This window comes from Phyllostomus hastatus, unplaced genomic scaffold (assembly GCF_019186645.2).
Source record: "Phyllostomus hastatus isolate PE091 unplaced genomic scaffold, TTU_PhHast_1.1 phas_contig_159, whole genome shotgun sequence".
Lineage (NCBI taxonomy): Eukaryota > Metazoa > Chordata > Mammalia > Chiroptera > Phyllostomidae > Phyllostomus > Phyllostomus hastatus.
The window spans coordinates 39,505,674-39,518,508 of NW_025333640.1; the positions used below are offsets into that span (position 1 = coordinate 39,505,674).

The window sequence follows — 12,835 nt, forward strand, 5'->3', positions numbered from 1 at the left end:
GGTCACAAGCGAGTCCTCACACAGTGTGTGAGCCCCGAGACCGCCCCGGGATGAGGTACCTCCCGTCCCAGGGTCTGGCGTCTGTTCTCCCAAACTCACCAGGGACTGAAGGGCCCCGGGGTGGAGGCGGTGTCGTTTACAGGACCTGACAGTGTGCTCATGAGTAAGCCTGGCGATCTCGTTGGCAAATCCCAACCTCCCTGCCCAGGGCGCACACGCCGCCAAGGTGTCCCGAATGCCGAGAAAGCAGAGCGGGTTGTCCTCCCTGCACGAGGTCGCGGTGTCTGTGTGGGCAGTGACGGGGCTGTGGCCGGCCGGCGCGTGCTGTGCCGAGGGGGCTGGGCAGCGGGGCCATGCCACCGGGGTCACGGGCGGTGAATCCGCCCGGGCTCACATTCCTGGGCAGTCCCCTCTCTCCCGCTGGGGGTGTGGCTGTATGGCGGGATAACTCAAAACGTCACCTGGGACCTGCAGGATCTGCTTCCGTGGAAAGTGGGGTCTCCGACCCCCGTCTTCTGACCTGGCTCTCTGGAGACAGAGCCCAGGGCCGGGGGCGTGCCTGCCCCCTCCCCTCCGGGGAACTCTGGGCTCCCTAAACTCGGGTCGTTACTGGTAGAGGACCCACTGGTATCTGGCTGAAGCAGAGAAGCCAGGGGAAGAGAGAACCGGGAGAAAAGCTACCGCTGTGCCACAGTTTCGTAGCTGGGTGGGTGGAGGGGCTCCATTGGCCAAGCCCTTCGGAATAACAGTGCGAGTTGAATAGCATGAGCATCATCAGAGGAAAGACGGATTCTGAAAAAAATACACACACATGTGAGAAAATCAGAAAGAAGGAGGCCATCCAGTCACCAAAGCATCATGAGAAAGGTTCTACCTTGTGGGTGCATTTGGGCCCAATGCGACCACTATAGAGGAATCCCTGCCGTGTAACTCTGAGATCACCAACACGCTCATGTCGTCACACAGGCCCTTCAGGACGCCTTGAAAATCGAGGGTGCGTCCTTCCCCGACAACTGTTTGGGGGAGTCTGAGAAGGGGTGCGGCCTCGAGGAGATGAGGACGGAAATGGAGGTTCTCAAACAGCAGGTGAGCTGCCTGTGGGCGTGGTCACGTGGGGGCCAGGGGGCCCCGGGGCGTCCGGGGGGGGGTTTGTCTTTCAAAATGTGCCCAGGCCCTTCCGTCGCTGCTTACAGAGCGTTGGTGTAACTGTGTCGGAGAGAGAACCTCAGCTTCCTACCGGAGAAAATAAAAACGCAGAAAACATAAATGTCAGCTTGGCGGGGTGTAGTTTCCTTGCAATTCTGGCGGAGAAAGCCTTAGAAATGAAATATGCATCTCTGCACCTACATCTGTACGAAATGTATCATTTCTTCTTCTGCCTCCTACATCTCGTTGTGTTGTTACCGACTTAAAGCTGGTGAACCGCTGGTTCAAATGTGTTGCACTGTTGGTGGTGGCGCTGCCACGTGCACTCGTGTTGACAGGCAGAATTCTAGCCACCAGGTTCCGACGTGAGTTGTGACTTAACTCACGGTCCCAGAGTTCCTTAGCCCCATTTACGCTCACGGGTCCCCACACTGGTTGACAGGCCAGTAGTCAGCACTGGGCCAGTGGAAGCCGACAGTAACTAAACCTGTTTTTCCTTTGATTTACTGACTTGTCTGGGGTATCTCAGGAGAGGTGTTCCACTGAAGCATCACTGTGTCTCTTTTTTTTTTTTATGCTTTCCCTCCAAAGTTCCCAGGGCAGCCCCCATGAAAACCTTTGAACAGTCACGCTCTCTGCTTTTCCACATGCACGAGCCTTTCAGTTCTATTTTGCGTGCAACGCAGAGTTGACGTTTGGAAACAGCAGATCACTGAACAGCTGGGGGCAGCAACCTGGCTTGGAGAACCCCAAGGGGTGGGGGTCGTACATCGGAGCCTCGGGCTGGGGTGGGTCACCGGAGCTAAAATAGAGACCCTCTGTGCTGGAAGAGGCCACCACACATAATGCGATACGCAGCAAAATACCGATGAGGATAACCTCTTTCAAAATATCCGCGCTATGACTTAGCTTCTGAATTCAAGTGTCATGCTCACGAAGGGCAGCGTTGAGAGCTGCCCTTCCGAATGAAGTGAAGGTAGAATCATAGTTCTGCGTGTGGGGATGGGGCCCCGCCACGAAGCAATGGCCACAGAAAGAGGACAGAGACCCCACCAGTTGGACAGGCCCAGGCAACACCTCTTCTGAGGTCAGGCAGAGGGCGTGTGAGCGGAGGCGGCCACCAGTAACCGCGAGTTGATGCTTCCCAGGTGCAGATCTACGAAGAGGACTTCCGCAGGGAGCGGGCGGACCGGGAGAGACTGGGTCAGGAGAAGCAGGAGCTGCAGCAGAGTAACCGGGCCTGCCAGGCCCAGCTGCACAAGCTGAAGTCTAAGGTACTTAATAGTCTAAGTCTATTATCAAAACAAGATAATCTTAGCCAGCACGTGCGCCTCGTACTTTCGGTTTCTCTCACTGGAGAGAAAATGCAAGACTCTGTGGCTGCGGTTAGTGGACATTGGATGTCTCGGAGAGGTTAGCACCTGGGGGCATGAGGCCATTTTTCAACAGTCTTGTAAGGAATTGAAAACAGCTGGAGACTTCTCTGTACCTCAAGTGCTGGTAGGAGCTCCCCAAGCAGGTGGGCCCCAGAGTCTTTTATAAAGTTAATTCCTTTGATCTTTTTCTCACAATGTTTGTTTTATAGAATGGGAGTAGACCTTCCCAGCACTCCAATCCAAGTCCGAAACTCCCAGGGAAGTTTCGCTAAATTCTCGTGATTTTCTTTGAAGGGCTCTGTTGGAATGTCCCTGCCTTCCAAACACATACCTGTTTCTAAGTGCCACACTTATGGATCTAGTGAAACCAGATGAGAGTTAACTGGAGCACCCTCGAAGGAGCCAGATAGTGTTAGCCGGCTTCTTGGGGTAGAATACATTAAATGTACGCACACTAAAATTAAGTCCGATGGAACGTATTACAAGTAGCCTCAGGAAGTTACCCTGGTGGGTAGGTGTGGATGTGAATGAGGAAAATGTAGCCACCACAATCCTGGCTTAAGACGAGGAAACGGACTAGAGAATATTTGGTTTGCAGAACCGGGCAGTGCTCGCCGACAGATAGGGAGCTGTGCGGGGACACGCCGTGGCGTGTGTGCAGTGCGCCATTGCGGGAGCCTCTGCGTGCGTGGCTGACCAGTTCCAGTTACACTCGATGAGTTAGTTAACAGAAGCCGTTTCTATATCCACAGCTTCATCTGTGTCTACACCTAGTGCTACATGTATATGCAGATATATCTAAATATAGCGACCTAAAACTGAGACTCAGCCCCAACAAATAGGAATTTCAGTTTAAAACTACCCGCCTCCCAGACTTGCTTTGGGAATTCCAGGAGAGGGCCAGGGCGTGTCTGGGCAACCCAGAGCGCCACCGTTTTCCTGGCATCCCTGCCCTCAGCGGCTCCCCCGCCCCCCAGCCCCTGAGCGGGTCCCTGAGAGAGCGCGGGGTCGAGTAGCTGTGGAACTGACCATCTGGACTCTTTCTGATAAACCAATGCCTTTGTTTTGCCCGTAGTTAAAAGCTTGTCAGATGGAGAAAGAAACACTAGAAAGGCAATTAAAACAGGTACGTGGCCCCTCCCCCAAGCCACCAGCCTCTGGCCGGCCGGGGCGTCCCGTGTGTGCATGTTCCCGGGGCAGCATTTCCCGAAGCCCCGACTGGAGGCGTGTGCCAGCTGCGCGGCGGGCGGCCTGGCGCCGTCTCGCTGCCCGTGGCGCCCGGTGGCAGTGGGCAGACGCGCCCGGGGCTGTCAGCCCCAAGGTTCCGGAGGAACACATGCTCCGCAGGGCGTGTGGCCGGAAGCATGAGCTTGGCGTGCGGTCCCACGAGGGGAGATTCCCTGCTGGACCCACTGTCCCCCCGGGAAATATGCTGCCTTGGGGTCCCTCGCAGTTGTTTGCCCTAGTCAGGGCGGAAAACCACAATGGATACGGTGGCCTCTTGGGAGAGAACGGCGTGCCTTCCCCGGCACCGACACCTCCTGTCCCATCGGTTCTGTCCGGACCCTAGCGATGGTCGCCTACAATCTCTTGGGACGTTTGTGAGGCCGTGAGGGTCTCCCTCCGGCTGCCGTGTCAGCACGCCGACTCCAGTTTAGGGTCAGCTTCCCCCCGAGTGAGGACCCTCCGTGGGGGCGGTCGGAAACGCCAAGTTAGCTCTGCAGAACTTCCCGGTCTTTCTCGTTTCTCCAAGATCAGAAAACGATTTTAGTCTCGCCAGGGGTCAGTCTGGCCCGTGAGCTCACCCGAGTCAGCCCAGGGTCCGCGGTGACGTGCCCCCTGCGTTGAGTTAGGGTGTTTCCAGGGTGGGTTCGACCTTGAGGCTGACACCTCGCCACGTGGCTGTGCCAGGCGAGTGTCCGCGCGAGTCCGTGGGGCACCCACTCCCGGTGAACGAGAGCCTTCTTCCCCTCAGGTGTATCTGCCCACCTGTCGCTGTGGCTTCGGCGTCCACCTGCGGGACCCCAGCGCACCTGCCAGGCCGGGGGCTGAGCGGGATCCAGAGAGGCACCCGGTGAGTAAGGACTCGTGCGTCAGCCGACGAGTGTCCTGTTTCGGTGAAACCGTGTCCGTCTCTGGGCCCGGGGCACGATAGAGTCTCTACGGTATCTGCACAGCGGCGGGGCCCACGTTTACTGTCGCTCGCGCGGCGATGCTGGGGTCACAGGACACACCGCAGTCACCGCTAATGGCAAGGTATCAAACTGCGCTCTAATTTCTTGAACACACATAAGACATCATATACGGGTCATTTCTGACGACGCACCTGACTCTGCCCGGAGGACGTTTGTTGTGTGTAGAGAAGAGCAAAGAGAATAGAGCAAAAGCCGTCCGAGAGGTGCCTTGTTTTCCCTGAGCAAACTCACACTGACCTGCCGTGGACGTCGCTGCATCTGGGAAAACGGCGCTGGACACTTTGCAGCTGAAAGGGTGTTCTTAAAGGATCCCAGAAAAATCGACCTGTTTCGGTTGCCCTCCACAGCTGTGTCCACCCAGGCCAGACGGCACGGACCACGGGCAGTTATTTGTGAGTGGCGTTGGCTTGGACGGTCAGCCTGAGCGAGTCGGCCCCAAGCTGCCTGCCTTCCTTCCTTCTGAGCAGTGGTGTCCCCCGCGCCCCCCTGCCCCTGGACGACCCTCCCAATGATCCGCCTGCAGAGACAGAACCCCCACCCCGGAAGAGAGAACAATGCGTGTTTCCCTGTGTTTTCATTCGGTCAGACCACTCCCCTCCCCCTTTGTGCTTATATCGGTGCCTCCGATTCTGCAAAGAACCTGAGGTTGCCCCTGGATTTTCCCAGCAAAGCACCTGCAGAGGGCCGGGCCCTCCCGGCCCCCCACTTTTGTACTTGAATGTGGCTCGCCCTTTTCCCAGGGAAGGACGGGAGACTGTGGGTGGCGCAGGGAGGTCAGGGCTTAAGGAGCACCGTCCGTGACCCTGGACTGGACGCCGCGCCCGCTGAGGACCTGGGCTCCCTCTGCTCTCCTGCCCCAGGCCTGCTTGTTTCGCCAGCCCCCTCGCTCGCAGTCCCCACGGGAACACTTCTGGGCGTCCCCAGACGCCGCCGAGATTCCTTAAACGTTCTTTACAGAGCGTAGATGTGGATCGACATTGTGGGAAATACACAGAGACAGAAACTTCCTTAGAAGTTGGTCCCTAGGGGTTGGGAGACTGGAAAAACATTCTTGGGAGAGTTTAGCTGTGAAGCCAATCAGCCCTTCAAGTTCATGCAGAAGTGAAAGTGACAGTTTCCTTTCAACCTGCATTTAGGTGAAGGAGGCCGGCACTCACCGGCCCTCAGAGCCCGCCAGGCTTTCCCCGTCGGTTACACAAGCTAGGGCCGTCGGATCCCCGGACACTGTCGCCGGTCGGAGGCCTGCATTTGAAAGAAGCTCCCAAGCCGTGTACCATGGCTGACATTCTCGAGCACTATTTAAAGAAACAAAACCTCAGTATAACAGTCGGTGTCCCCGAAACTCCCAGAGTTAACTTTAAAAGAATCTGTCACGCTCGTTTCCAGCATGCGCTGGCGTAAAGCGCACGCAACAACAGTGTTTGTGAAATGACAGAGTATCCACCTTCCCTTGGCGGCCCTCCTGGAACAGGAAGCCAGGCCCCTTACCCTCCGTGCTACCTGAGACGTCTAGAAACCTTGAGGAGGAGATAAAAACCAGAGGTGACCTCACTTCCTCTGTGGGCTCTCCGTGCGTGCACCGAGGAGCCGCGGCGTCCGGCGGGGAGCGTGGGGTCAGGCGGCACTCACTGCCAACTTCCCGTGTCTCGCCGGCCGGCAGATGCTCCCCGCTGGCTGGCGTCAGAGAGCACCCCCCCCCCGTCCTGATTGGGCAAGAGAAGACACGGTCTGCACGCCCCGCCTGGCAGAGGAGTGGGGGGGGGCGGGGTGGGCACGGGGGAGCAGAAAGATGGAGCAACCTCATGTGCAGGGGAGGCCGAGGCTGCTCTCCTCCGAGGGGCTCCGTGCGAGACACTGGCCTCCACGCCGTCTCTTGGAAGTCAGGCCTGTCGCCCCTGGTCCGTGCCGTGCCGGTCCTCTCCCGTGGTCCCCGATGTCCAGCGTCGGGCTGTTCTCGGCTGGCGTGAACCTTGGAGCAAACCCCAGGGGAAAAGCACAGGCTGCCCCTCATCTCCCGGCTGCCGGAGCGCGTCAGGGACTGGTCCTGCAGAGGCAGGTACGAAGGGACAGGTTGTCCTGCTCCTGCCACGTCCCCGCTGCTCGGCTCCGGTTTCTGCCTCGGTCCACCAGCAAACGGTGAACTCGTGGTCGTTTTTCCTGGTCTCCCGTTGCCTCCAGTGGGAGGGGTTTCTTTCTCTTCTCTTCTCTTGTCTTCTCTTTCTTTCCTTCTTTCCTTCTTTCCTTCTCTCCCTCCCTCCCTCCCTCCCTCCCTTCCTTCCTTCCTTTCCTTCTTTCTTTCCTTTCCTTCTTTCTTTCTTTCTTCCTTCCTTTCCTTCTTCCTTTCTTCCTTCCTTTCCTTCTTCCTTCTTTTCCTTCCTTCCTTCCTTTCTTTCTTTCTTTCTTTCTTTCTTTCTTTCTTTCTTTCTTTCTTTCTTTCTTTCTTCCTTCCTTCTTTCTTTCTTCCTTCTTCCTTTCCTTTCTTTCTTTCTTTCCTTTCCTTTCCTTTCCTTTTCTTTTCTTTTCTTTTCTTTTCTTTTCTTTTCTTTCTCCCCCTCTCCTCTTCTTTCCTTTCCAGTATTTGTTGATAGCAAGTGGCTTTCTTTTTATTCACGGGCTATAGTGAGTTTCACAGAAGTGTTTATGCTTCAGCAGATACCCCAAACACATCTGTCCTGGAAAAAAAAGAATATGTGCCCACCCGCCCCCCCAGAGCAGGACCTGCTGGCCCCCCGCAGGGTGGGTTTAGGAGGGTCGGGAGATGACGGTCGCGGTGCTGAGGGACAGGAGAGAGGGCTGGGCCGGGCGGGAGACGCGCCCAGCGGGGTGGACAGACCCCACGTCCACGCGGCCAGCACCGTGCCGAGTGACCGTCCTCAGTCCGTGCCGCACGGGAAGTAAAATACCACACAGTTCGCGTGCATCCTATCCAGATAGATTCCAGCAGTCCCGTCCCGAGAGTCAGGATCCTCACTCTGCAGACTGCGTCTGCTCACAACGGTCTCTGTATCTCCACGTCACGTGTGACTTTCTGGCGCGAGAACGGCCGGATCCGCGGTGTGAGTGCGTTTAGCTCCTGGCCGGAGGGAGCGATGGAAGGGACCCCTGTAAGCAGTGAAAGCTACTTAAAAACGTAAGAAACAAAGAACTTGGGACCATATATAGTATGATTTTCAATTCAGATGATGAAATACTAAGGATATTTTGCTTTTTAAAAATACATTACCTTCTGAATAATCTTATCCGTGGGTATGATAGAAGACAGAGAATTTTATGCCTGAATCTACATTTTTAGAAAAAAATTGCGGGAGAAGCGCCCTTCACCTTACGACCGTATAAACGCCAGCTTACTGGTGGACTTGGTGACTTTGCCGAGCGAACATTAGATACAGTGTGAAAGTATATTTTACATGTACAGGGATATCTGGAAATACAGGGGGTAAATATACTCCCATTCAAATACGGATTCATAAGCAAATACTAAACATTCTCATTAAATACCAAAGCAAATGCTAAACATTGTAATTGACAACTGCATGCACATGCACACGCACATGCCTGTACATACGTGTGTGTGTGTGTGTGTACTACACGTGGCCCGTCTAGACCGGTTTTGGAGGGACGGTGCCCACAGTGAGCCCAGGCCAGTCTCAGTGAGACCCATGGTTCTCTTCCGTGGAAGTCCCGGCCTGCGGGGGTGGGGGGGTGAGGCGGGCGTGTCTCCCCCACGGCCTCCCCCGGGGGAGGGGTGTCCACCCGCCTGGGCTTCCCTCCCGGTGGGGCCGAGGCGCCCGACTGGAGGAGGCCAGCTAGCCGGGGGAGGGGACAGGCAGGGCCCCCTCAGTCCTCTGGCCCCTCTGCGGAGGGCCCTCCCCACCCACCCCGTACCAGCGGAGTTTGCGGTGCCGCTGATCCTGGGCAGAGGCAAGCCCTTCCCTCTGCCACCGAGACCCCTGGGTCCTGCTGAGGTCACGCCAGCCTCGTGCCGTCACCCGCACTCGTGCGCCCACAAAGCGCAGGGCGCGACTGTCACCCTGAGTGGACGATCGGGTGCCCCGTGAGGGAGGGGGGTTCACGCCCACCAGCAAGGCAAAGCCCGCTCACCTGCGCCCGGAGGCCCCGAGACTCCCCGTGGCGGTTCTCTTGCCCCCCTGTGCGCGGAGCAGCAGCTCCCGGGGAAAGGTCTCCCCTCCTGCGCCGGAGGGCCCGCCCTGCCCTCCCTTCCAGGGCCAGAGGCCCCGTCTTTGCCTTTGTCTGGGTTTCCACTCCGCCCTGATGACCCCGGAGGCCACCGTCTCTGCACCGAAGCCGCGGGGACCGTGGCCCTGGCCTCCGTGCGCCTTTTCACAGGAGCGCTGTCGGAGCCACGAAGGGGCTTATTTTTCTTAGCGTCGTCGTAAGAGGCCTAGACGTCGGCGTCGCTGGTGGATTAGATCTGAGCGTCAGACCGCTTCCCTCACGGGGTTCCACTGGGACCCCCGAGGCCCCCAGCACGCGAGGTGCCTTTGTGCCCTGATGGCCACGCTCCTGCCTGGGACAGCCTCTCACGGCGTTCCCGCCCTCAGCTGTCCGGCCGGCCTGTCTCTGAGACACCACACGCAGGGCGGCCGTGGGGGAAACACTCACACGGTCCACGCCATCATCACGGACGAGGAGCACACCGTGTTTCTCCGTGTTTCCGTGGTCCTGTTCCTGTCTCCATGAGGGGCCCCGCGAGGGCGTGTCTTCCGGCAGCGTCTGCTTGCGGCCTCTCACCGGGGCCTGCAGGGCCGTGCCGCACTCTTCACCCGGACTCGCCCACGCCCACGGTCTCGGTGCCGCTGCGCCAGGAGCACCGAGATCTCCGCTGGGGCTCTGGCGGTCCCGCGCCCGGTGCCCCGCTTTAAAAGCGGTTTATTTGGCAAGTTTTGTTCCTGCGGGTTCCGCGCCACCCCTCATGGTCACTGAGACGACTTCGCTGTCCTAAGCAAATGCCTGAGCCGCCCCAGAGCCAGCCTGCGTGGGGAGTGCATGGGACGGGTCTTCGGCGTGACTGGGTCTGGGCCACTCGGGGCCTCGCAATGCAGCAGGCGTGTGTCAGGGCTTCGGACGGGAACGGCCCCCTTCCCGCCCCGGGGGCCCGGGGGCCCACCCGCAGGCAGCCCGTGAACGAAGTGTTTCTCTCCCTCACCAGCCCAGGGGTGTATGCTTCCCCTGAAGCCCCAAGAAGAGAGGTGCGTCTTTCCTTTTTAATCTGACACATTTCCCTGTCGTTTGTTTTCGTAGATTTCTCCTCCGAAAAGGAAGTCGCCCAGCAAGCCGTGTGCGCGAGCAGAGGGGTGCGGGGGCACGGGGGGCGCCGGGCCAGGGCCCCGCCCGCCCGGTCCCTGGGGCTCGCGTCCTCTGCCCGGCCGCGTGTCGTCCGCCCCACCCTCGTGTGCCGCTGCTCCCCCCGGCATGGAAAAGGCTTGTGACAGCTGAGGCCCCGGCCGGGTCTGCGGGGCCAGGAACCTGCGACCCACCGCACGGCCAGCCCGTGTCCTCGAGACGAGATTGACAGGCAGAGGACACGGGGCTCCCCGAGACCCCGGAGCCCAGGGCTGGTGGGTTCACGGGGGCGGCTCCGCGGTTTCTGCGACGTGTCTGACTCACGTGCCTGTCCCCGGGGCGGGGGGGGGCACTGTCGCCGCAGTTGTGTGTCCTCCCCTGCTCCCTGGTCCTCACGGGGGCTCAGGTCCCTCATGGGGGCGGGCTCGACTCGATGCCCCGTGCGTCCCTGGGGGTCGGGGAGCCTGCGCGCAGGACTGAGGAGGCCTGTGTCCCCCTGAAACCGCATTGGCGGTTCCCCACGAGCAAAGGGAGAGGCTGGGAACGGCTCCCCGCACAGCCGGGCGCCTGCTTCGTCGTCAGGCGGAACGGGCGACGGAGGCACAGTCCCGCCTGCTGGTCCCGGGTGGCGGCACCTTCGCACAGAAGCGGCTCCGCGTCTGGGGATTTGCCGTGACATCTGCGTTCTTTTTTGTTTGTTTTCTCCCCCCCCACCCCCGTGGATTTGAGTAGCTATTAATAAAGAGCATTATCCCTGACTTCTCAAACCGATTAAAACGAGAAACAAATGTACCCAAATTTTCTCGCGGTGAAATTACGCGGCGGCAGGGCAGGTGTCTGAGGGTTGGGCGGATTGTGACGCCTGAAGTTCGCCCGTCACTAGGGACGCTGCCAGGACCCCACGGAGACTCTCTGTGAGGCGTGTGGGGCCCGCGGTGGGGGGCAGGGCCACGAGAAGCACCTGAAACAGCGAGGGCTGTCGGCCGAAGCCCCAGGCGCCTGGAACAACCCGGACGCGGCCTGGAGACAGACTGGCGTCAACATCCAGAAACTGCGCTGCGTCCTCGTTCCAGCTCAGACTTCTTATTCCCAGTTGCTGCAAACACCTGAAGAGCCGGGTGAAGGGAAGGGGAAGAGCCTTAGGAAGTCGAATCCTCCGCGCCCCGGTCTCCGGCTCCCGGTGTGAGACTTCAGGGAGGACCAGCCTTCTCTGCGGGGAGCCCCGAGAGCTGCTCTCGCTGCTGCCTGGGAAAGAGACGGGCCACTCTCGGGCAGCGCTGCAGTGTGAGTGGGTCAGAGCAGCAGCAGGATTGAACGGGCCAGTCGCCCTGAGACAGTTTGGGATTTAAAAAAAAAAATCCCATCTTCTCAGATTGGTGAAAAAGCCATAGTGAGGCCCACGCCCAGCTGTGGGTTACGTGTCTGCCACCCCCCACCCCCGAGGTGGGCCCAGAAGAGAGACAGCCGAGACTGTGCACCAGAATCACCTCCCGGGGGGCTCGCAGCCCACAGCGATGTAACCATCCTGTTTCTGTTACCGAAGTCACCCTGTTCCTAATGAGCAAGCGGCCCAAAACTGGCGAGATGCACGCTGGCTCATGCCGCAGGAGGGGGGGCTGGTGCAGGTGGGACCCGGTTGAATCTGAACCCCCAGTGGCTGAGAAGAGGACCCCTCGCCCAGAGCACCACTCCGCCTCTAGAAGAGAGCCGCGGGCGGGCACTTCCTTGCAGTCTGGGGGCGAGGAAAGGGCAGAGCGAGGGCTCAGAGCCGCCCCCCACCCCCCGCCCCGCCCCGCCCCACCCCACAAGTGCTGTGTGTGCTGTGAGTCTGCTTCCCGGGAGGCCCGGCCCTCCCTGTTTGGGGGGTCGCTGGGGTTTCCCGCAGGTTGCATTCCAAGAGCGTACTCCTCAGGAGAAATGTTACCAGAAAAGACTGCCTTGTAGAGAATTTGTAGGTTACCCCCGAGCTGAGAGAAGGCTGCCACGCACGCACGTGGGAAGGGAAGGTGGATACCGAATGTCCGAGTGCAGGTGCGGTCCCAGCCGGTCCGAAGGGCTGCGTGCGTGCGCAGATCGCTACTTTCTTTCCGATGTAGCTCCGTCCCGAACAGGAGTCTGAAAGCCGAGGCCTCCTGATTCAGTAATTCCATGTAACCACCACTATTTAAACGCCCACTTATTTTCCAAAATGCCTAAGCAGCCGTGGTTTGGGTTGAGTCCGTATTTGGGGGGAGGACAGGGTCCTTTAGAATTATAGTTGTGAGCATGTGAAGCACAGAGTTTATTCCTGCACTATTATGTATTAATTACAGTATCGTTTTCCACACGAACAACTGTAAACCTACCTTCGTCCCCACCTGTATAATGGGATCCATTATAATCAGATGAGTTCAATTCAAAGGTTGTACTCGCCGGCCTTACAAAAGTGCACCTTGGGCTGCTGTGCAGACTAGTTTATTATATTTTAAAGCGGAAAAACACCGTAATGAAACCCCCAAGCCTCCATTTGAAGTCTCTCCTGAATCTGACAAAGGCCCTTGAGAAAATATTTTAAGGAAGTGACCTCGGGAGAAGTTCCCATGAAGGAAAACCACCAAAACCCACGTCTAAGTTCCTCACTTCTCTTTCTGAAGTGCTTGCTCAACCGTGGCTGATAATTTACATGTTAATGGGCCGTTCATAAATAAGTCACAGGACACAGGACTCCTTTGTGTAAGGACTCTGCCCAGCGGGCTCTGTGACAATCGGGGGGACGTGAGTGCCTCTTTCCAGCCAAGTTCAGCTCCAGCATCATAAACCTCGGGAGTCTGCGAC

The 12,835-nt window shown here is 58.3% G+C and overlaps 1 protein-coding gene across 5 annotated transcripts in view; it reads left to right on the forward strand.

The window, feature by feature from the left end:
- Positions 1 to 10,798, forward strand: part of TNIP3 (TNFAIP3 interacting protein 3) — an 80,244-nt gene extending 69,446 nt beyond the window's left edge. For all 5 annotated transcript variants that reach the window (XM_045831297.1, XM_045831296.1, XM_045831298.1 and 2 more), the window contains 5 exons: positions 967 to 1,086; positions 2,295 to 2,420; positions 3,598 to 3,648; positions 4,498 to 4,596; positions 9,980 to 10,798. In XM_045831297.1, coding sequence (XP_045687253.1) covers positions 967 to 1,086; positions 2,295 to 2,420; positions 3,598 to 3,648; positions 4,498 to 4,596; positions 9,980 to 10,174 — 591 coding nt within the window. In that variant the 3' untranslated portion in view covers positions 10,175 to 10,798. The remainder of the gene's footprint in view (positions 1 to 966; positions 1,087 to 2,294; positions 2,421 to 3,597; positions 3,649 to 4,497; positions 4,597 to 9,979) is intronic.
- The last annotated feature ends 2,037 nt before the right edge of the window (positions 10,799 to 12,835 follow it).